The 23,323-nt window shown below is 31.2% G+C and overlaps 1 protein-coding gene across 1 annotated transcript in view; it reads right to left on the bottom strand.

Annotated features, from left to right (window-relative positions):
• Positions 1-23,323, bottom strand: part of LOC108694563 (cAMP-responsive element-binding protein-like 2) — a 37,014-nt gene that overhangs the window by 7,393 nt on the left and 6,298 nt on the right. Inside the window, exon 2 of the mRNA XM_018204126.1 lies at positions 6,237-6,330. Within this exon, the coding sequence (XP_018059615.1) occupies positions 6,237-6,330 (94 nt within the window). The remainder of the gene's footprint in view (positions 1-6,236; positions 6,331-23,323) is intronic.

The raw sequence follows: 23,323 nt of genomic DNA, 5'->3' as shown, positions 1-23,323 counted from the left end.
AGAATAATTCAGACGAATACAAGCACATATCTGTCAAATTCATTATTTTTTAAGATGGATGGACTAGAACAGATCAAGATTAATAAATATTTAATTCTGGATTACAATTATTTATTTGTGCATAAAAAAATACACGAGCATATAAAAAAAGTTCAATATTATTTATTAATATTTATATTTATATTTTTGTCTTTTATATACGATTAAATATCAGTTACAAGATATATTAATTGTTTGACATTTATATAACAAATTTATTAATATTTGCCAATCATTTTATACAGAGGCAAAATTTTCGGAAAAAATAACTAAAATCATCATGAACGTATAATATATTGATTTTAATTTAAGCGTTTTAGTATCGAAATAAATATTAAATAAAATTTTTTATTCAACATTTATGGAGATAAATAGTGAAAAAACAAAGAAAATGAGAAAAATAAAACTGTAATGAAAATATAAATGTTTTTATAAAATAACATATTATAGATTATGACAACCGATAAATATTTGTTATTTCTGCATTTTGTGATATAAATAAAAACTGATATCCATAAACAAAAAACTAGGTGTGTTATTTTACTTTTCTCTCGATTTTCTTTTTAAATATATATTTAATGGAATTTATATGTGAAGCTCTGTACATTTAACTCAAGTTTAACCTTTTTTATAATGTACAGTAAAGTCTCTCTTTGACTTCTGTAATCTTTGCATTTTTCTCATACTTTTACAAACACAATGTCATACTCCTTTCATGTAGGTCATGGTAGGCTGGACATGTATTGCGCGCGCATCTGCACCTAATTGTACTAAGTTTTCACAGTGTAATTCCATAAGTTATGTATAACTATTTGTGTAAAATGTATTTTTTTGTGATATATCATAATATGTGATATATGTATATATGACTTGTTTTGCTAAGATTACACTGTAGCTAAGATTACTGCACTTTGACAGGTTAGCATGCGCAACTGCGTTCGCGCAAATAGACGCGATGATTGGTAGACTCGTGCTATAGAGAGGGTGCTCTATAATTTTGACATTCCACTGTTATCGTCCCTTGGGCTAAATTTATAGAGACTCTACTGTATTTCCTTCTAGGATTAAATGTTATTTATTGTATTGATGACAAAAATAATATACTTGAGAATTTTTTCAATATGTATACAAATAAATATATAAATAAAGGACACAATAAATGTATTACAATTCCATCGCGTAATCAAATAAAATTAATAAAAAGCACAGTAATAATTATTAGTATGTATTTATTAATACATACATGTATAACATGCCAATGTATGGTATAATCTATCGTAACCTATCCAACTGTTTATTGCTGATTTAATTTTATATCACTTTATATTAAAAGCAAAATGAAATAATGAAATTATACGAGATTTTAACTATTTACATGGCACATATAATATTGCGGGATGTCTCATAAAAACCGTGTATTTTATATTTTATTTTATATATGGTATCCGATTTATATTTAACTTAATTAAAGCGACCATATTGCCTTAATTAAGTTCAATATAAATACACGGTTGATTTCTCATCAAAATAAATTATCGAATCGCATCACAAGGTAATCATAAAACTTTTATAAAATATTTTTATTTTCATTATAAATGCTTTCCCTTTTCTCTTATTTTCCGATACATTTTTAAGGTGTAGGATGCAATCTAAGATTACAAAATCCTCGCATTTAAGCACGAGATTTTGAGATTAATAGCTCTGATTTATAGATTCTCGAAGATTTTTTTATTGCGAATTAAAGAACTGTTATAGATTTCAAAGTTGCTAAGCCATCAGATTATTAGTTATTATAATTTCATAAATAGCAAATTTCTTTTACGAGAACCATTGCGTCCAGATATAATAAACGTCTTTTATGACCGAGGTTCGCAAACATACTATCGTTCATAGCTCATAGCTAGAACCGCCTTTTACGCGGCAATAAACGTCATACATCTCATTGCGGACCTTTAAGGGTGACCAAGTCACCCGCGAATTTTCGCAGTATAGAGCATTGATTGGTCCAACACCGTTTATCGGAAAAAGATTCGTCGATGTCGATTGAAGCTGACGCGCGATCGGCATTGCGCCTGGAAAATCGATACCGGCGCGGTGCGCCGCGGAAATTAAGCGTTCTCGCACAGTCAATTTGTGGCTCCATTTAGGATCTCATTGCGACAGCCGACATCTGGACTGAGGCGAAACGAAAAACCCGAGCGGATTTAAATAAAGTCAGTTCTGTTACCTACGGAATACAATGGAGAATTCATTCGTTCGAGCGGCCAAGAACGACCCCGGAAAAGACACACGTGCAATTTCCGTCGATATGCAGGTCGTCGCGAAACCACAGGATATCTTTTAACGATAGATAGGAGACAAGTTGAAGAAAATACGATTGTTTTAATTCTTTAATGAATTGCAATTGCTAAATTGACTGTTATACAGAAACTCCAACAAAAACAGTGAATAAACAACGACTGAAAATTTAATTTTCAAAGTGAGAGATTAATAACTTTTTAACGGAAAAATATTCACATGGAACTCTAAAAATTTGTGTTATTTTATAAAGAATAATAAAACATTAATGCTTGTGAAATTAAATAAAATTAAAAGTTTCAGTTTTAAACAATCAAAAGTAATAAAGATTTGTAATACATTATTGTTCTTCATAGCTTTTTGACAGAAAAATGAATTCACATAGAACTCTAAACATTAGTATTTTATAAAGAATTAATAAGACGGGAAATTAATATTTGCAAAATTAGATGCAAGTTTCAATTTTTTTTAAACAAAAATAGTAAACATTAAAATATATATTATTATTTTGCAAAGGAGGGTGTTAAAAAGAATTTCTACCAATTTCTAAAAAGAGATAAGTAAAAAGAATAGTATTTTTTGTAGATTTTGACCTCCTGGATACGATAAACTATAAAGTTCGTGAGAGGTATATTTAGGGAATACCTTCCAAAAGCAAAAACATGAAAATTTGTTCATGTTCAATTTTATCGAGATGTTTCTTTTCGCTTATACAATTTATTTAAGCGGAGATCAAAATATTGTATATATTTATTTAAAAAATATTGTATATATTTATTTAAAAAATATTGTATATATTTATTTAAAAAATAGTATTCCTTTTATTATACTCACTTGGACAGAATCTTTTTTTAATATCAAATGACTTATGCTCGTTTCCAATATAGTTTTAACTTTAATCTTAGTTCAATTAATTTTTCATTTTTTTTAGTTCCAAAAATTAGAAAAAGATAAAGAGTAGATTAACTTGAACCGAGATTAAAGTTTTTAATCGAGGTTAAAGAGATTAAAGAGAGTAAAATCTACATTGATAAAAACAAATATTATTGTAATTTTCAATTCATATATGTATTAAAACTTAAATATATAATAATCAGTTCGAAAGTTTTCGCTGCGAATAATACCTAAATTAACCAACAATAGAGAGAATCGAGAGCAAATACTATATGGATTGAACGATGTGTATTCTGTGAAAAGAAGGTCGCATCGCGATCGCAAAGAACCATCGATGGCAAACATGCGAAAGAAAGGGAAGAACGAAATAGCACGCACTAAGCGATTATAAAGTTTCCCCTTGAATAAGAGGATCACGCGCGGTCCAGAAATAACCCCGTGAAATTATTATTCGGTGCTAGTCCATGCAACAGCCATGGGACATCGCAACATCAACGCAACGAGTTAGTTTCCCATCCAATCTCTCCTTCTATCTTTATTCCTTCTCTTCTCGCTTTTGTTACCCCGAGGAGTTTCGCGGCAGAAATGGCAGAATTGCAAAATAGCCAAACGATAACCGTACGGTAAAAGCGCGGTCGGTAATCCTCGTTCGCCGAGGTATCGAGAAACCGCTATGGGACGACCTGAGTATAAATATTCATTCGCGGAAAAGATAAACGTTCTTGTCCAACTATTCGCACCATTTCGTGCAACCTTACAGCGTGAACGAATGCGGAACAAAAGTCGCGTATACAATTAGTAGATAGCGATTTTCTCTTCGCGTGAAAGACATGCTGTTGCAGCTACTAAATGTTTTAATCAAGAAACGCGGTAGACGTCGACACGCTAAGTCCACGCATAAAGTCAGAGTGCAGCGAATGGCTAATATATCTGCTGACCACATTCGTTTTATTGTCTTGCAGAATACGCTATCTCTCTATTTCACATGAGTTTTCGTACCTAGATTAAAAAGGCGTTGAAGAATTAAAATATACTAGAGAGAGAGAGAGAGAGAGACAGAAACTTTTTGATATTCGATTTTTTTATAGTTACTATAATTATGATTTTTGGTTGCTATCTATATGTATATGTATTGATTGATACATATATAATAGTTATTATTAATATCATAATAATAGTCATAATTATAATTATAGTGTGTGTGTGTATGTGTGTGTGTGTGTGTGTTTGCGTGCGTGCGTGCGTGCGTGAGTGCGTGCGTGCGTGTGTGTGTGTGTGTGTGTGTGTGTGTGTGTGTGTGTGTGTGTGTGTGTGTGTGTAATTATAATTACAATACCAAAAAGGTTTTTGCTCAATGCATTGGAGAAATAAAGTCGGCTAATATCCGCGTTTATTCCTTTGATCATCATCCTTACTTTTAACATGTACAGAGTAATAAAAAAATTTAGCCCTAAAATGTTTATGTTTATCAAATGATTAATAACACATATATTTAAAAAAAAATTAAATTAAATATCAAAAATATGTAATAATTAACACATTGAAAAAAAATATTCATTTGACTAAATCTTAATTCATCTTTATTTCTTTCGAAAAATGTATGCATTTAAGTAAAACATATTTGACTTTATATATATTCTCTAACAAAAGAAATAAAAACAACTAAATTAATTTAGTCAAATGGACATTTTTCTCGATGCTTCCAAAATGATCACATTTAGTTTTGATGCAAATTTTAAGACGCTTCAGGGACATGTCAACAATTGCCTGCGTTTTTTCACCGTTAAATTTTCCCACTCTTTTTAGTATTTTTTAATAAGATGTAACTAATGCTTCAGAATTTTATTTAATATCACGTTACTACCCGCGTAGCAAGCTGTTTTTAATGTCATTTTAATGTGAAAACGACGTCAAATAACGTCACCTTGCTACTTGAGTAATAATTTGTAAGATAAATACACAAAATTTTGTCACACAAACCTTTTTGTCACTCTTTATATAATAATATATATTATACATAATATTTATATAAATAGAAATTATTATATAAAAATTATGTAAAAATTAAAGAAAAACGGAAAAAAATTAAATGTTTGATGACGATGATATTTTTAACGTCATTTTAACGGAAAAATGATATCAGTTCGTAATTTGAATAATAATTTGTCAAATGCACAAAATTTTGTGGTCAAACTTTTCATCACCTTATATTTTTGTCACTCAGAATTACGAAAGATATTTTTTCATCTCTCAATTCTTCTCTCTCTCGCAAAATCTGTATAATATAATATATTCTTATAAAATAATAATTTCCCATTACCACCAATTCATACATATAGATTCTATGTCTACGAATCAATCAGCACAACATCGAAAAGTTCACTTATTACATTGTAATTAGTATAAATTATTAGATTATAATTAGTATAATTCTCTGTATAACCAATTAAAGCATCGACAACAATAATGGACAAAATCTAATCAAATCGATAATTGATTGTGATTATACTTTAAGTAATCAAATCCTATAATTTATAATAAAATACTAATCAATATCTGATTATTATCAAACAATAAATCATAAAAATAATATCAATCACAGTCACAGTTAAATTATCTCAGTTATTCAAATAATTATATTTTTATTACAATTTTAATTAAATAAATTAACATATGTTACACTACTGAAACGAATCTAATAACTTCGTTTCATTTTATAATTATTAGATAATGATTAATGAGCAATGACAAACCCTCAATTCATATTTATGTATTATTTAATGAATTTTAATCATAATTACTTAATTACTGATTCCAAATTATTTCATTAATCTAATTGGAGCAACAATTAATTATATTGTCGCACAATTTCGTCGCACTGTGAAACAATTTCGAGTCACAATCAAGATAAAATCGTATTATAAGCATTTTAACGGCAGCGAGATCGAAATGTTAAAACAGGTGTCTAGAAGATGTCAACAAGTATCCTTCACATAGCTACTTACCGAGCTTAGCTTTCATGTCCGCCTTGTCCGCCGCCTTCCTGCCAGGCTTGCGTCCCCTCTTGCCCCCCTCTTTCCGATCACCGCGAGATCCCTCCTGCAAATAAAAAAATATAATATATAAATAATTAGTTGCGGAAAAATTCATCATATACTGTAAATATTAACCATCCATCTGCAATTATATTTTTACTCCCTCCTTTGCAATCTGAGTCTTTTTTGGCACAAGTCAAATGTCACTCTCAAATTTCACTCTCATTTTTATTCATATTTTTCAATTTGTATTAAATAAAAGTAATTAACATTTCAATTAAAAATTATTTAGTAATGCAATTTTTTTTTAAATCTAGAACAGTATAATACAATTTTTTTGCTCAGCCCAAGATTTTTATTATTTTTCATTAGATTTTCAAAAAAAAATTCAGGGTTACAACTTTTCAATATGTTTATAACATTATCAAATAATTTTTGATATGAATGTTAAAATTTTTATTTTGAAAACCTTTCTAACAAACTTGTGAAAAATCTTATTTTCTGAAGGCTTTTGAAGTCACTGAATTCGATTTGACTCAAAATTTTAAAATTCAAATTTGAAAAAATGATCTGATTATCGCGAAATTCAATTTTAGGATAAAATCTTGGTATCTAAGTTTGAATGTAATCTGAAATATCGAATTTCAAGAAGGTAACCTCCACGAAATAGAAGTCACAGAACTTACAATCAAAGTTTGAAAGTTAGTTTGAAAATCAGTATTAACTGTTTGGCATAGCTTTGATGAGCTTCAAATAAAGCAAAACTAGAAACTTGATGACTTTGCAATTAACTCTAAAATCGAGTTGTATAATAGTCGAATTATTTTTCTGTCCATTTTGAATTTTGTATTTTTGACTTAAATTCGAGTAAAGCATTACCAAATTATTCTATAAGCCAAGTTTCATAAAAATCGACTGAGCAATTTATAAAATAAAAAAAAATGAGATCCCAAATGAGATCGTCGGTTCACAAAAGGTTAATAAAAATTTTAATTTGAGCAAAAATGAGAATGAAATTTGAGAGCGAAATTTCGCTTGTATCAAAAAAAACCCAGATTTTGCAGAAAAAAAGTTAATAAGTTACGAGCTGCTAATCGACATCGACATACGCTTTTCTCTCTGACACAACCAAGATATCGTGCATCAAAATAGAGAGATCAGCCATTCGTTAAAACCAATCCATTTCGCACCCGCGGCTTCACCGCCGATCGGCTTTTACCGACTGCATGGAGAGACTAGTGAATAATTCTACCGAGTTGTTCATGATTAATGATCGCATCGTGGATGTATTTGCGCGGGGATAGCGCGACGGTGACAAATCTTGCGCGAAAAGCCGAGACGACATTAAAAATTGACGCGCTGCAAAACGGGCGGTTGGATTATTACGCAGCCTACCGAAACGAAAACGCGCGCCATGAATAATTCGCTGCGGGGTAATTTACGATTCAATCGGACCGTGGTCTCACGTACGAGCGCACACGCGACCGCTATAATACCGCTTGATCCGCACCAGAGTTTCGCCCCGATTAATATCTTGGGCGAGATACGGCGGTATCGTTTTCAATAGAACAAAAGCTCATTGTGTCGCCTAGAAGAAAGACCATGCCTCAAGTCTACATCGATGGAAAGTTCGAGGATAAAATTATCTTCACCCGCAAAAATCTTCACCCCCTTCCCCCTCCCCCTCTCCCCTGATCGTAAACGTGAAATGAACAATCTCGCTGTTTTGTCAACTCTATGATATCCCTTTTCTCGCGGTCACAAAAATAGTGTATGAACGTAAAGAAATGAGCGTTATTCAATACCAGCGAACGCGAGACCAAACGATATTCAACAAACGTTAGCTTCGCTGACGATACAGTTACATAGCTTTGAACTTTATGATCGTCGTAATCTAGTCTATCAGATGAAATCGAGAGGAGAAGTCGCATTAACTCCCTGCATTTATTTTCTCCTCTGCATAGAATTCTCAGTTTGACTTCATTTTCAGCAAAATTTAGACACGAGAAAAAGTCAAGATATTCTAAAATCGTTATTTTAATGTACAGAAAGAATGATTTCTTTCACTGAAGCATCTAAAAATTTAGAAATTAAATACAGATCTCTGAAAATAATTTTATTGGACTATCGAAATAATTATAGAGAACATTCAAGCTGGTAACTGAAATATAAAAATTTTTGCAACATTGTTATCATGTTTGAGTTTCCTATATAATTATTTTGATAATTTCAACAAAATTATTTTCAGATTTATATCTATCCGGGACAAAATTTAATTTTAAATCTTAATACAGATTTTTATTAATAGTACTAACAGTAAACATTTACTTACAGTAAATATTAACTTAATAAAAAAATGATAGTAAAAAAAACCAAATTAATGGTTGGATCAAATAAATATGTTTACATTTAGTAAATATTTCTTTAGAATTATATTTAAACAAATATTAATTAAAATTTAATATTTTTTTAGTGTAAGTAAATGTTTAAATACTTCAGCAAAATTGTTCTTTTCATAATTGTACATTTTTCTGTCCTGGATAATAGAATTTTAATTGTTTCATTTTCAGCACAATTTAGATAAAAAAAAAGTCGAAATATTCTAAAGAAATTATTTTATTATTGCCTGCATATTTTCAATATTTCATTTATATATTCATTATAATATACTGAGCATCTCGAAATTGACGTGATACACAGCAGACATGATTAGTCTTTCTAAAATTTGAAATTAATATTTGTTACTAAACTTATTCTTGATATATTTATATATATTTTTTTGAAATTGAGAATAAAATAATATATCCTTAATTGCAAAGCGTGTTACTTATATCCGGTTTTTCATTTTCTTATTAACTTATGCTTAAACTTATCCTAATGATAATGTAAAAATTGTATTTTTCTAGTTATAGTTAATCACCAAACTAATAGTTGTGTAATGAATTTAAAGTTATCACTACGAAACTATCAATTTAGTGATTAAACATAGGAAGAAAAATATTTTTACATCAAGTTAAGAGATGAGATTAATTCTAAACCCTAATTCTAAACACAAGTTAACCAGAATAGTCTTAGACAAATTTCTGGTTGAAATTCTGATTATCTTAAATAGAATTATAATAAATTCAATCAGAAAATTTTGATTTATCCATTTTTAAATAGAATTTTAATGCAATCATACTTTTTTTCCAATAAAATTATTTGCAAACCGCATTCTTCGATGACATGGATTCTCCATAATCTCGCGCGTTCTTGACGCTTCATATGTGCTATTATGATACAAGCTACATCGTGTGCGCATTCCTGTATATTCTATGATTTCCTTGTCCCGAGAATATTATTTATGCAAAGTATACATTTCTCGTGTATACAAACTGCCTCGAGTCAAATGAACGAGCTGCGCGCATACATTTTCGCGAATTGCATTTTCGCACGAGGTTCTCATTTCGTCCCATAACGAAAAACGGGCGGTCACACGTGAAAACGATTTCAACACGGTGTAATTACCTGGAGGAGCAATTTCACAGACTTGGGAGCACAGTGGACGACAAACGGACGCGACATACGCCAGATAGAAATGCGCCCACGATCTTGCCGGCAAGCCGTTAAAATTTACACGCCTCTCAGGCGTGGTTGTTGATCATCCGGCGGCCGTTAGATATGCATATGCCCTCAAGGATGACAAAATACAAATTTCCACCCCCTTTTAAAACCGCTACAACCTGTCCGCATCTCTCAATCCTATCTGGTATTAAATCTTCTAGAATCTCTGTCTTCTTTTTTTCTAGAAATACTTCCAGCTTTTTTAATCAGCCCTAACCACCCTTTTATTAGTCCACAAGAGAATGATTACGATCTCCTTTTCTTATTTACAATCTCTTTTTTTTCCCACATCATTGTGTGCGATAATTGGAATTGATTCCCCTATGCAAAAAAGTGCAGAAATGAATAATTTCGAAATCTCAACAATTACGTAATCTGAAAATCGAGAACATAGTACGCAAATAGAGGATGATCACGATCGCTTTTTACGAATTGTAGTGTATAGTAGTTATACTGACGAGATAAACGATATGGATGTAAACATCTCGTTAACAAATATAATATCTTTTATAGTATCCCAGGAATATTGAGTTATCTGTCAACTATTTTTTTCAAAACAATCAGCTTTTTCCCAATGGAAAAAAAACAGTACGCCGATTAAATAATAAAACTATCAGATATTCTTTCAGAATTTTGAACTGAAAAATTTTGATGATTTGACTTTTTAAAATGTAAATGGATTATTTTTCGGTTAGTTTTATAAATAAACTTCATTTTTTAAATTATAATACATTTAATAATCGTAAGTGATAAAAATATCAGCTTATAAAAACTTTTAATTAAATATATAAAATATAGTGTAATCCGTTCCGAAATACTTCATAACATATGCAATGTTATGTCAATTCAACCTATTTTGCTTCTTTACATTTTACAATATTTAACAGAAAGAACGATTTTGTTAAAATGTTTAATAATTTAGCTAAATATAGATTTAAAAATAATTTAATTGGACCAGCAAAATAATTACGTAGGAAATTCAAATATAAAGAGCAATGCTGCAAAAAATTTTTTAACATTCTAGCAACATTTAATATTCAGCTTGGGTCGTACATAATTATTTTAATAATCCAATAAAATAATTTTCGGATATGCATTTAGAATTTTTAGATTTTTATTTCAGCATACACATACAAATTTTCTTTTTATAAAAAAAAAGATCATTTTTAAAAAAGTTTTAAAAAAATTTTTTTTAAAAATTATGTTAATTGTAAATTATGACTAAATAGAAATAAAAGAATTATGCTTTGGAATTAATCTATTAAGAGCATTGTCTTTAAAGAATCGCAAACAAAGGAAGACATAAAAAACATTCGACAAAAATTATCCATTGCATTGAAAAGGAATTGAATAAATATTTTATTATTAAGAATTGATACTCAGAGAAAAGATATTTAATAACATTAAAATAGCGCTCAAAATTTTTTTTATCATTTTGCGTGCGTGCGCGCGCGCGCGCGCGCGCGTGTGTGTGTGTGTGTGTGTGTATTCATAATATAATATCTTTACATTAATTATAATCTATAAAAATAGCAATTCAATGTAAATGATTATAGTCTTGAAGTTCCGGCATCATTACGAAACATCACGCGATTCACATCATGTCATTAAGAGTATTTAGCATTAACGAGAGTAAAATATTTAGGTATACTATTTCTACTCAATGTAAGCGAATGATTCTTTGCCAAATGTTACACCTTCATTCTTTGAAAAAAAATATTCATTACAGACTAACTGCATCTTTTATTTTTACCTAGCCGCGATTTGCAATTAACTTCCTCAATTACAGCTACAAATTATACAATCATTAAACAATTTTCGCTTGGGTTCAAACAATCCGTTACTGTAGTCGAGGATTATATACATAACATTAATCTCTCTCATCTTCATCTTTTAAGAAAGCTTTAATGTGAGCGAAAGTAAATTCAGAATTAGTATAAACCGACAATGTCTTGCCGATCACAAATGCCTCTGCCATAAAAAATGAATCCGTAGCTGTAAACCATTCCCAAACCTGCTAGACATTTATTTATACTGACATTTCCGTCTACTTGCTTGTCTCTATTGTGTTGCACACTCGCACATTCTAGTCACAGACGTGCTTGTGAGCGCACAAACTCTAATTCCAATTCCTTCTCCTGCATACGACAATCCATTGACGACTGCTTGATTGACGTATATCCGATCAACGAAGAAACAATCCGTCCGTTTCCATAACTCGGCAATCGCCATTTACAATTCCCATCGCGGAGAATATGTGCGAGCGCGTGCATAATGCGACAGTAAACAGAGTGTCAAATGAAGTATTGGGTCGGAAAATTTCCATAATGTATATATTATCGATACGCGCCTTTAATTATATGTGTCCCTTTGTATCCCAATCGTATATAATTATATAGAATGTCTTTCCGTATTATGAAGGATTTAAAAACGAGAAACGAATGGAATATTGAATAGAAATTAATATTAAAGCCTCTGAGTTCCAATTCACATCCTCATCAAAATGGAGTGTATCATGCCCTGTTTTAAATAGCAAATGATATATTCTGGATTGTTTCATTGAAAACAAGATTTTATAAAATTATCGAAATTAGACACTATTACTATGTATATGCATATCTGTATATTTTTCAGTTAACTTCTTTTAAGTTATAGCAGGACCAAATCAGCAAAATCAAATCAAACTGTTGGAATATTTATATTTATTTTGTACAATTCTTTTAAGTTGTACAATTCTTTTTTTTATTTTAAAATGTCTTAGTACAAAATTGAATCATTCGTGTCCTGCAGATTTCTTTTCTCAAAAAGCTTAGGAATATCAAGTAATCAGTTATAACATTTATATCAATTTTTTTTTTTTAAACGTATAATCTTATAAATATTTTCTAAAGATATTAAAGTATATATAAAAATCACTTAATAATTTTTATTAATGTAATAAAAATTAACTCGGAGCACGAATGGCCCATGTGTACTGAAAGTTAAGCTAATTCCACGATTTCTTTTTCGAAATGGTAATATATACAATTATTTTTAATGGTACAATTGAGTACAAAATAAATACTGAATATTTCAACAAATCCAATTTAATTTTACTGGTTTGACTCTATTAATTTAATCAGATCTTCAATTGATAGTTTATGTGAAATCTACATCAATTGTAGAACGTCGCGTTTTATTGATACATAAAAATAAATTGTCATAAGATATGAATATGCAATAAATCTCGCAATACTTTTTTCCATTCATAAACGAGCGAATTCATCATGTTCTATACAAATATCATTTTCATGGAGCTTGTGATTTTAACGATCGTCAGAACTATTGAAAGTGAAACTTAAAGTTTCATCGTTGCGCGAATGTAAAATTTTAAGGTATTTTTCTCTAACGTTTTTCGTCGTTACCAGCAAAAACATGCGAAGCAATATTTCTCGTTTAAAAAGTAATTTCAGTTATCTGAACTCGATTACTAGATGCCGTTACAGAAAATTGGACACGGTCCTACCATCGGAGTGCGAGTTTCCGTAAAGGCAATACCCATTTTAATTTTTATAATTTGCATTTACATGGAAAAAAATCTGTTAGCGCATTATCGACGTAACTTTTTTGCGGTCTAATAATATTAAAAAAACTGGAATTTCCTGAACTTCCTACTTGCATACTAAATTTCTCTCATCATGGAGATATTATGCCAAAATATGTACAATATCTACCAATATTCTCTTAATAGATAGTCTCGAGATTATATAATAAAATCTTTTTAAGGAAATACTGTCGTTATAATAGCAAGAGATAGAGACAATAGCCTACTTTATAATTTTATACTGTAAGCCCTTCTGCATACAACGCTTTCACGCCACTTCTAGACGTAGCATATGCTTTTTTCTGCGGAAGCTAACCCGTCTAGAAAAAACGTATTTGCCCTAAAAGCAGCGATGTAAAATGTCATTATCTTTTATGGATACATTTTCTGTACTCATATCGGTCACGTGCTACACGTATATAAAAATAGATTTTTTTTATTACTTAAAAGGACTAAGAGGAATTACTAAAAGCAAGCACCGTAAAAAAAACGACAACGTCCGACGGTTGGACTTAAAGCTCCCTACCGTTTTAACATTAATCAAGCCGAGGTACGCTTCAATGGGAAACCCTTAACGTCGTCTCGCCATGGCGAACCGGATGCTCGATACTACACCACTGCACCGGGTACCGGATGCCCGCAAAGCATATTGCACACAATATGTAGCGGAGATGCAACGACACGGTTCGCACCGCTGCTGCCATCATCACCTTTACGCCTTCGGGCCTTCGAATGCACTGACGTCCGTTAACGATAATTTGAAATATCAACGCCGATGTGCTCTCAGAGATATTAAATTTCTGCTATAGATCTACGTGACGTTCCAACCTGTTTATCGTATGCATTCCTTGATGACAAATTCTTTGAAATACATTTTAGTGTAAACAAAGTTATCGAGACACTTATACGCAAAAAGAACGATTGATTGAAATAATATTTAAAACATGTACACTGAAATATCAAAGAAACAATGGTAAACTTAACTTCTGACTTAATTTTCTAACATTTTCTTATTTTTAACTTCCATGTGTGTTAAAATGCAAATCAATTCACTTCTCGCGATTAGTTTCGAAATAAACAACGTCCATATTAACGTTATGTGTACTTAATAAATAAGAATCTAAATTTGAATTAACTTCAATACATTTTCTTGAATTGTTTAACTTCAATGTTTCAGTTAAATTAAAGATATATTAAAAGAAGGCAATCTATAGAAGTTAAAAATAACTTAAATTGAGTATAATTTAATGCTATGAGTTTAATAGTTAGCTAACAGATTTGAAAATTTATACAGATTTGAAAATATTATTTTCAAAATAATTATGTAGGACGCTCAAATTGATTGCTAAAGTATCAAAATATTTTGTAGTTTTTTTGCTCATCAATTGCCTAAAGTTTCTACATAATTATTATAATTCAACAAAATTGTTTTCAAATTCGTATCTAGATATCTTTTCAGATACCTGAGCACAATCGTTTTTTGCATAGAGTTTTTAACCTTAATAACCATTTAAGCTCAATTAATCAAATATTAAAGGAGACGACAGATGATAAAATCATATTCTCTTAATCATATTCTCTTACTTCTGTTTATGAATTTCATTTTATAACAGAATTTTAAATTGGAGCTCCGTCATAAAGATACATAATGTTAAATGTTGTGAAATCAAAAAAATAATGAGATAAAACTGGACATTATACAGGAAAAATTAATTTGCACCAAATTATTAAAAAGCAAATAAATAAAAAGCTTATTTATGTACGTTCATAATAATTCGCGTTCTCGAAATTCGAATTGTATTCATTTCGCAAAGCAAAATTTCAATCGAAGTAATCTCTGACGGGTTTATATAAAAATATAGAGGCACATTACACGCGCAGGAGTCTGTTTTATCGTTATAAATTAAAACAAGGCAAATATTCTCGCTGTAAACTGGTTTGTTAGAAGACCCAAATCTATTTAACTTTATTAAAATTTATTAAAATTTTCGCTCAGTCTTGTAAGTAAATGCAGAACACCTAAAAAATTCACTTTGCCTGAAAACCACTCAAGAATTACTGTGAAATATAAATAAGTCTTGGGTAACTGCTGCAAAGGAGCATCACCATTTCTTCATCATTTAGATCTTTAAATATGTTATTCCTTCACGAATCTACCGCACATTTCTCTATGTGTCTCTCTCTCTCTCTCTCCCGAGTTAGTCTATCAGAAATTAAGTTCGTTGCGAAAACCGAGAAGATTGAACTTTGGGTTTTTCTTAATCCAACCTGAATAGTTGCCGTAAAATTAGAAGAAGAAATGTTCTTCGTCGATCAACGGGATAATTAATAACGAAAAGTGCGGATAGATTATATTACGCTACAAAATCGAGTTAACGACGCGAGCTCTCCTTTACGTTACCAGTCATTTAAAACCCTGAGCAAAAGCCATTCATTAGATCGCATTCCTACCTCGCGTTCTACCGAACGAAGTTTCAGGTGATCGCTTTTCGAGAGAAAACTCTTTAATTACAACCGCACACCATCGCCGTTCTACCGCTGCTATTCTTTTACGCCAGCTTTTTCGTGTTGCACGGTACTCTCGAATTTCGAAGAAGAATAACGCGTGCTCGCAATTAATTTCCGTTATTAGCCAAATTATTCTCGCGATCTCTCTCAACGTGACCCTTTAAAATGCGATTCTTCACACCGTTTCCCTTCTCTTATTCTCCTCTTAGTCACACCGTTTCTTCGCATGTTTGTGAATCACCCACATTGGACTCACTCATCTTCTCCGCTCTGCTTCCAGGATTATCTGTTTTTCACACTCGAGTGCCCTCTCGAATTTCAGCGTCATTTTATTAGCATGGTTAATTTTAATTGCCTTAGTAACCGAGTTTGTTTGCCGCACGTCGCAATTTCTTTTCATTCTCTTTTTCTTTTTTTGTTTTTATTCCTCTGGCAAAACATCCCAAGAATATTAGGATGAAACCGGACGTCCGCGAAAGATGCTCGCGCCAAAAGGTACTTCTAGTTGGTTTTACTATTTTTTTTTACCCTACCGAAGGCGACGCTCGGCGGAAAATGGACGTTAGACAAATTGGACTAAAGTGGACCGAAATGGAACAAAGTAGACATAAGTGAGGGATAGGAACGTTTTACTATGGTGGTCACGAGGTAAAAGCCGGCTGCCTTCCACGCTCAACTCTTTCGTCTTGAATTCTCATTTTGCGGAATGATTTACGGAAGGAAATTTTGCGCGTGTCTAAACTTTTATAATCATCCAACGGCGATTAACGCTAATTTATTGTCACTGCAAGATCCTTTGACGCCGAAAACTTAAAACGTTCGCGGTCGCGACATTATGTTTCGTACAAAAAAACGCAAGCTTCAGCAAAAGAGATGACTCTAATTAAAAAAAAAAACGATCATCTTCCGATGAAAATTCACACATTATAAAATCCCGAACGCTAAAGCTTTTAGCCCGGGAGTAAAGTTTTCATCATGCGCGTAAACGCTGAATTTACGGTGTACAATAATTTACCAAGTTTTCATCAAGATTTCACAATACACCGCGCTGTGAAATACATGCACAGTTTCTCTCTTTCTCTCTCTTTCTTGCGCGCGCGTCACTCACGATAATAAAGCACAGGCCGGCCAGGCGGTGAATGCACGGAGCAAGAATTACCGGATTCACCGTGCCCACGACCTTATTATTACCTCCATTCGATGGTTGCACAATCCTCCGGTCCGCTCACACCAAGTCACGCACATTTTCCCCGGGTGCGCAACAGCGCTTATCTGCTTCGAACAGAGGATTATTTTCGTCGGTCCCCGCGTTCGAAAGCCGTATTTAGCTCATCGCGTTACGTTTCGTTCGTATATACGTAAGACTTTTAACGATCCGCATCAACGAGAGAGAGAACTTATGAAAGTTACAACGAGGCCAGCGCCAATTTTCCATAGAGCGGAAAAGCGGATTTCGACCTCAGGGGAATCGAACTTTGGTGACATTTTAAACACTTGGTAATACTTTTCTCAGAATAAAATGTTTGCAATTTTTAAACTCTATCAGATGATCGCGTGAATAACGACAGTTACGAACCAAGTTTTCAAGCTTATACACATATATACGATTAATCCACTTCATAAAGATATTATTTGATTTCGTGATAATATTGCGGTAGTTTTGCGGGTGGTATTTTTGTGGCGATATTTTTTTTTGTTCTTGTTGCCGTTTCGAATTGCGACGACAAAGCTGCGGAGAGCTGGTCTCGGGGAGTGTACAGTCGCGGGCTTAAAGCTTTCTTGAGCTTTTCCAGGTCATTGTTCGTCCCGACTAGCGTAACCGGAAGAGAGTAGGAGGCACGGAAAGAGGCGGAGAAAGCTCCCTCGTAATTTTCCAGCCGCGCCGCTGCTCCAGCGACGTTATGTACAACAATGGACGGGGATGTTTCGCGAGCACAATGGGCTAGTGCGAGTGAAATCATTGCGTGAGCACCAAAATCACGTAAATTTCGTCGCTCTCCCCCGCTACGCGTATTTCGCGCGTACTCTCGCGCGTATCACAGCGAAAATATGTTCGTATCTCCGATATAAAATTAGAATGAAAAGCACCATCTCCATTGTATTTTCCGTAATATCCTGTAGTTGTAACAAAAAGTCTATCGCGAACATAGAATTTTAAAAAATCAGTAAAAATTTGTAAAATATATGAAATACACTATTAAAAATATCATGACATTTAATATACTTTTATTATAAGTTACACAAGTTGAATTTAATTTCATAACATCATATTAAATATAATTAAATTATATTAAATTTATAATGTAGATATTTGTAACTGGAAAATATATTTGTGCATATATCCATGAAATTTAACGTACTTTTCATAAAATTCTCTTAAATTTAATGTACTTTCCATAAAATTTTCCATGGATTTGTATGAAATTTAATGCACACATTCATTACATTTAAGACTACCGTAACTTAGTTTTCAGTTAAACCATTCATTACTTTTTAGTTACCTCATAATCACAAGCTTCTTTTACACGTTACTTAAATTTCTAATGAAATTTCTTTAATATATAATTCCAAAGTATAAATATAATTTTAAATGTATAAAATATAATTCCTTCGCAATAATTTTGATAATGTAGCAAGTTTTCTACTCCGATTTGATTCGGAGCTATGTGCTCTACTTCATCTAAAATTTCTTCAAGATGTCGAGATAAAATTACACAACGGCTAGGTACGTAACGTATAATAGTGCAGCGAAGAAACTATATAGAACTGAATGTATAACATTTTCCTGCTAGCATACATAGGCTGATAAGGAGACAAAGAGAGCGCGATTGGATTTATGCGATCGCATTCGTTCACGTCGCAAACAATAATTTATGAAAGTCAAACGACATAAAGAGTGCACGCATGTGCGAAAAGGAGGACGTAGATCCTGACGACAAAGAGAAATAATATCGTGGAATATCTCGAGGTGGATATAAATTTTCTCCGCGTCGATAGAAGATACTATAATCGGCCGAGGCCGTAGTATCAATACGCATTGTAAACAAAAATAAGAATGATTCAATATACGCCGCGGCGACTCGAAAGACAATGAACCCCGCATGATGTACGTGCACTTTGCACACCGCACATGACAATTATTGAACAGCGAAACAACATGTAAAAAATAATAAATATAATATCAGAGTTATCACAAATTTCTCATTCTAAAATTCTATAACTTTTTTCCCTAATTTCTAGACAAAATTTTATAATTTTCCTTGATTTTCAATTATATTTTAAAGTATTTTTTATTTTCCGTATTTAAAAACCGTAAAATATTTTATTGGGAGATCCACTTAACAATGTAGCAATGTAAATTACTATCAATGTTACTGCGATACTGCTTGCACTTTTAATTATTAAGTTAGTAGTTTTTTCAAAAACTGCGTAGATGTGATGTACGTATATTGAACTTTTTTAAAGTCAAGAATTTTAATTTTCCAGAAATTTTTGCAAAATTCCCTCTTTTTCGTGATAGTTTTCCATTTCCCTAACAATTCTTTGAATTCTCTGATTTCCAGTTTTGTAATAACCATGCGTATCAAAGAAAAGTATTTGTGATTATTATTGCTATAATATTGTTAGTAATAATAATTGTGTTTATTATTCTGTGTAAAGAATATATACATATAGAATTGAAAATAATTATATTGTTTCTTTATTTTCGATGCTAATATATTTTTAATTTTTGTACTACATAAAACTATAAATATAATGTTAGTAATTAATATTAATTACATTAATATTAATATACTTATAACTTTATATATAAAAGAATGTAAACTATAAATATACTTATTATTAGTAGCAATTATAACAATAATAACTATAAAAATAAAGTACCTAACTATAATTATTTTTCCAATAATAAGTAATTATACTCACGAATACTTAACTCTTTTCTTTACAACTATAATTTTACTGAAAGAGAAAACAAAAACAGCATATGTTGAGACATGAAATAAATTTAAAGGAAGAAAGTGGAAAATGCCCTATAAATCCTTTAAAGAATTTAATATACTTTGTCTGCGACTTTTTGAAACGCGTTTTTTAATGTTCTATGTTTGTGTGCAAGAAGTAACTTGAAAATATAAAAAAATAGATATAAATAGATATAAATAAAGAGATCACACAACTTTGCCTCGTCACGTAGCGGATTTCCTCTCCTTCAAAAAGATTCAATTCAAATAAAATATAAATAAGAATTTATTTAATTTCCTGAATCTTTCTCATTTATTTTATTTAAAATGAGATTAGATTTGTTGTGTTTTTTGCATTTATTTTATTTAAAAATTACATAAAAAAATCAGCTTAAAACTTTAAATACGTAAAGATTCATGATGATAAACATCATCATTATAAGGTAGTATTTCAATTCGAATATTCTTTCTCATAGTTTTAAAAACAGATGAGATTAAAGCTTTAGACTTTCGCAAACTCCACTAATAAATTCAATGCATCGCAAGCCCAATCTCAAACCAAGCATTATATAATACTTATTAAAGTCGGTAACATCGCCACATATTGTGCTAAAGATATTGCGGTCGGCGAAAGATTCTTTTGTACAATGTCGTGCAACATCTGGAGCGCTTCTCGTGATAACCTGGCTCGTCGAGATACTAGCACGGAACGAGTGACGACGTTGAGAACGCGAAGATCCTCTGTTACGTTACTAGAGTGATGATGCTTGCTGCAAGCAACAGTAACACCTTAAAGCTATATCAGTGATGATAATGATAACGAGAACGATAACGTTTGCAATACCGACAAAGCAGAAACTATCCGCGACAAGGGACGTTAAAGTTCTGCTCAAATTCAGCAACAGCAAGAGAAAGAGAGAGAGAGAGAGAGAGAGAGAGAGATGATGCCAGTATTAGATAACTCTATGAATACGCTATCTTGAAATATTTCATACGCAAGATATTCCTCAAAGCTACGGGATGTCCTTATCGTTATAGATTTCATGGACAATATGAAATCCTTCAAAGAGAAGAAGATTTCAAAAAAATACAACACTATCGAGATAATAATACATTCCATGCAATTGTTAGGTTTATTCCACCAATATTAACTTTAATCTCGGTTCAACTTATGTGAATTCGGTAATTCATTCGCATTATGCTGGATTAATGGACATTAAAGGCTTTATATGAAATATCTGAATGCAGTGGCATAACATAATCAATTTTGAATAATGAAATAATGTATATTTTGTTAACGCGTAATATCATTGTAGGGTATTTAATTGTTTAAAATATTTGCTTTCATATTTAACTTTACTAATTTCATATACAGTAGCTTTTAGTATACACTAATCTGATGTAAAGCATGCAAGTGATCGAATTCGCTATTATTCATCTTTTTCTAGTTTTAAGAATTAGAAAAAATGAAGAATAAATTGGACTGACGTTAAAATTAATCTACTTTGGTCGAACACAAATTTGACAATTGCAAAATATTAACCGCTTCGTTGTATTTTTTTAAATCTTGATTTCATATCAACTTCATCTTTTTTTAATTCTTCCGTCCGTCATTTTTATCAACGTAGATTAACTTTAATCTTAATTTAACTTACTCTTTATCTCTTGTTCTGATTCTCAGAATCAAAAAAAAATAAAGAATAAGATAAATTGAAGTTAATCTACAATGATAGAAAAAAGATAATAGAATTAGAAAAACAAATCGGATCGAGAAAATTAATCTACACTGTTTTATTAAATGGGCATAAATCTAACAATTGCGTAGAACAAAATATTAGAATCTCAATATTGTCATACTTTTGAAATCTCATTTTTATATCATTTAACTTTCTCTTCATCTATTTCTAATTTTTAAACACCAGACAACCAGGCAAGCAGGTTAGACAAAGATTAAAATTAACCTACATTGGTTTAAGTAGATATAAATCTAACAATTACAAAGTGGAATACAAATCATCTCGTTGTATTTTTCAAATCTCATATTACTCGATTTATACTTTCCTTTTTTTTTCTAATTTTTAAATTAGAAAAAGATGTTCTAAATTGCAAAAATCACGCATTATCCTACGCTCTGGCGATGACAAAATTACATAAAGCGTACAGTCGCGAAGGGTCATCCGTCTCCCTCTTTTGTATAGGCTTTCGTCATTATCACGACTTCGATTAAACGTTTTTACTGCGTGCATCGAAGCGTCTCACATAGCGTGTACTCGCTTGCATCTCCGGTTCGAAGAAGCACGAAGGACAACGGGCGATCACGTACAATCGTAACTCCTCGCTCGGACACGAGATTGTGAACCTTGTTTCCAAGGACGTGATACGAAGGAAATATCGCGGATTCGTTAAAAGACGCCGGTGCCTCGATGCTTTCGCCTACGAACCTCGATTACTTCTCAACTAACCGAGATGATACTTAGTGAATTTTCGCGTAATGCAATGTAATACGAACCGTTTCGGAAGTAGTGCACGGAGCTTTCCAATCGTGGATTCTTCATTAAATTTGATATATTTTCCTTGTAAAAGAAATTCATAATTTCTTCCACCTATAACTACAATTTTTTGACTTTCTATAATAAATATGCAAATAAGAAATTAATATGAAAAATAAACCATAGCAATTATATTAAACGAAGGCAAAATATCTCTCCTAAGAAAAAAAAATTTTATTTTTTTAGAAATAATGAGCGTCTAACCTTTTTTATATTAATTACTACTATTTTTGTACTACAAATTAAAAATTTTAAAAAATCAATATAAATTCTTAATTGCAAAGATATAATAATTCGTATGAATTGATAGAGGTAAGAAGACGAGAGGTACATGAGTGATAGAACATAAATTAAGCAATGCTGCAATACGCAGTAAATAAGCCTACATTCATTATCATGTTAAATTCAGGTATTTTATATCAGACATAATATCAGATGTGTACATAGAGAGAAAGAAATAAAAATATTCGCAAATGTGTGACGTTTCTCCAATATTATAGATTATAAAAAAATTTAGCTATAAGGGAAATTTAACTGTGATAAAATATATATATATTTTGTGAAATATATCATTAACTATAAAAAAATAAAATAAATAATTTGTTAGGAATAAAATTTTATTTTGCCGTTTAAATAAAGCTTTATGTCAGTGAAATAAACAAAATAACACAAATACATTTTTAAAGCATTCTTTTTCTCAATACGTGAACAATATTGCAAACAAACATTAATGTATTTAAAAAATTGCCGTAATAAGAGGTAACTTGGCAACAAAATTATTAACTCTAAAAAAATTATTTGGATATTTATATTCACAATTCCAAATAGTTGTTGAATCTTGAAAACACTCCA

The sequence above is a fragment of the Atta colombica genome, unplaced genomic scaffold, assembly GCF_001594045.1.
Source record: "Atta colombica isolate Treedump-2 unplaced genomic scaffold, Acol1.0 scaffold120, whole genome shotgun sequence".
NCBI classification, from domain to species: Eukaryota; Metazoa; Arthropoda; class Insecta; order Hymenoptera; family Formicidae; genus Atta; species Atta colombica.
Note: the sequence above shows the minus strand (reverse complement) of the source record. Positions and strands in the feature narration are given on the sequence as shown.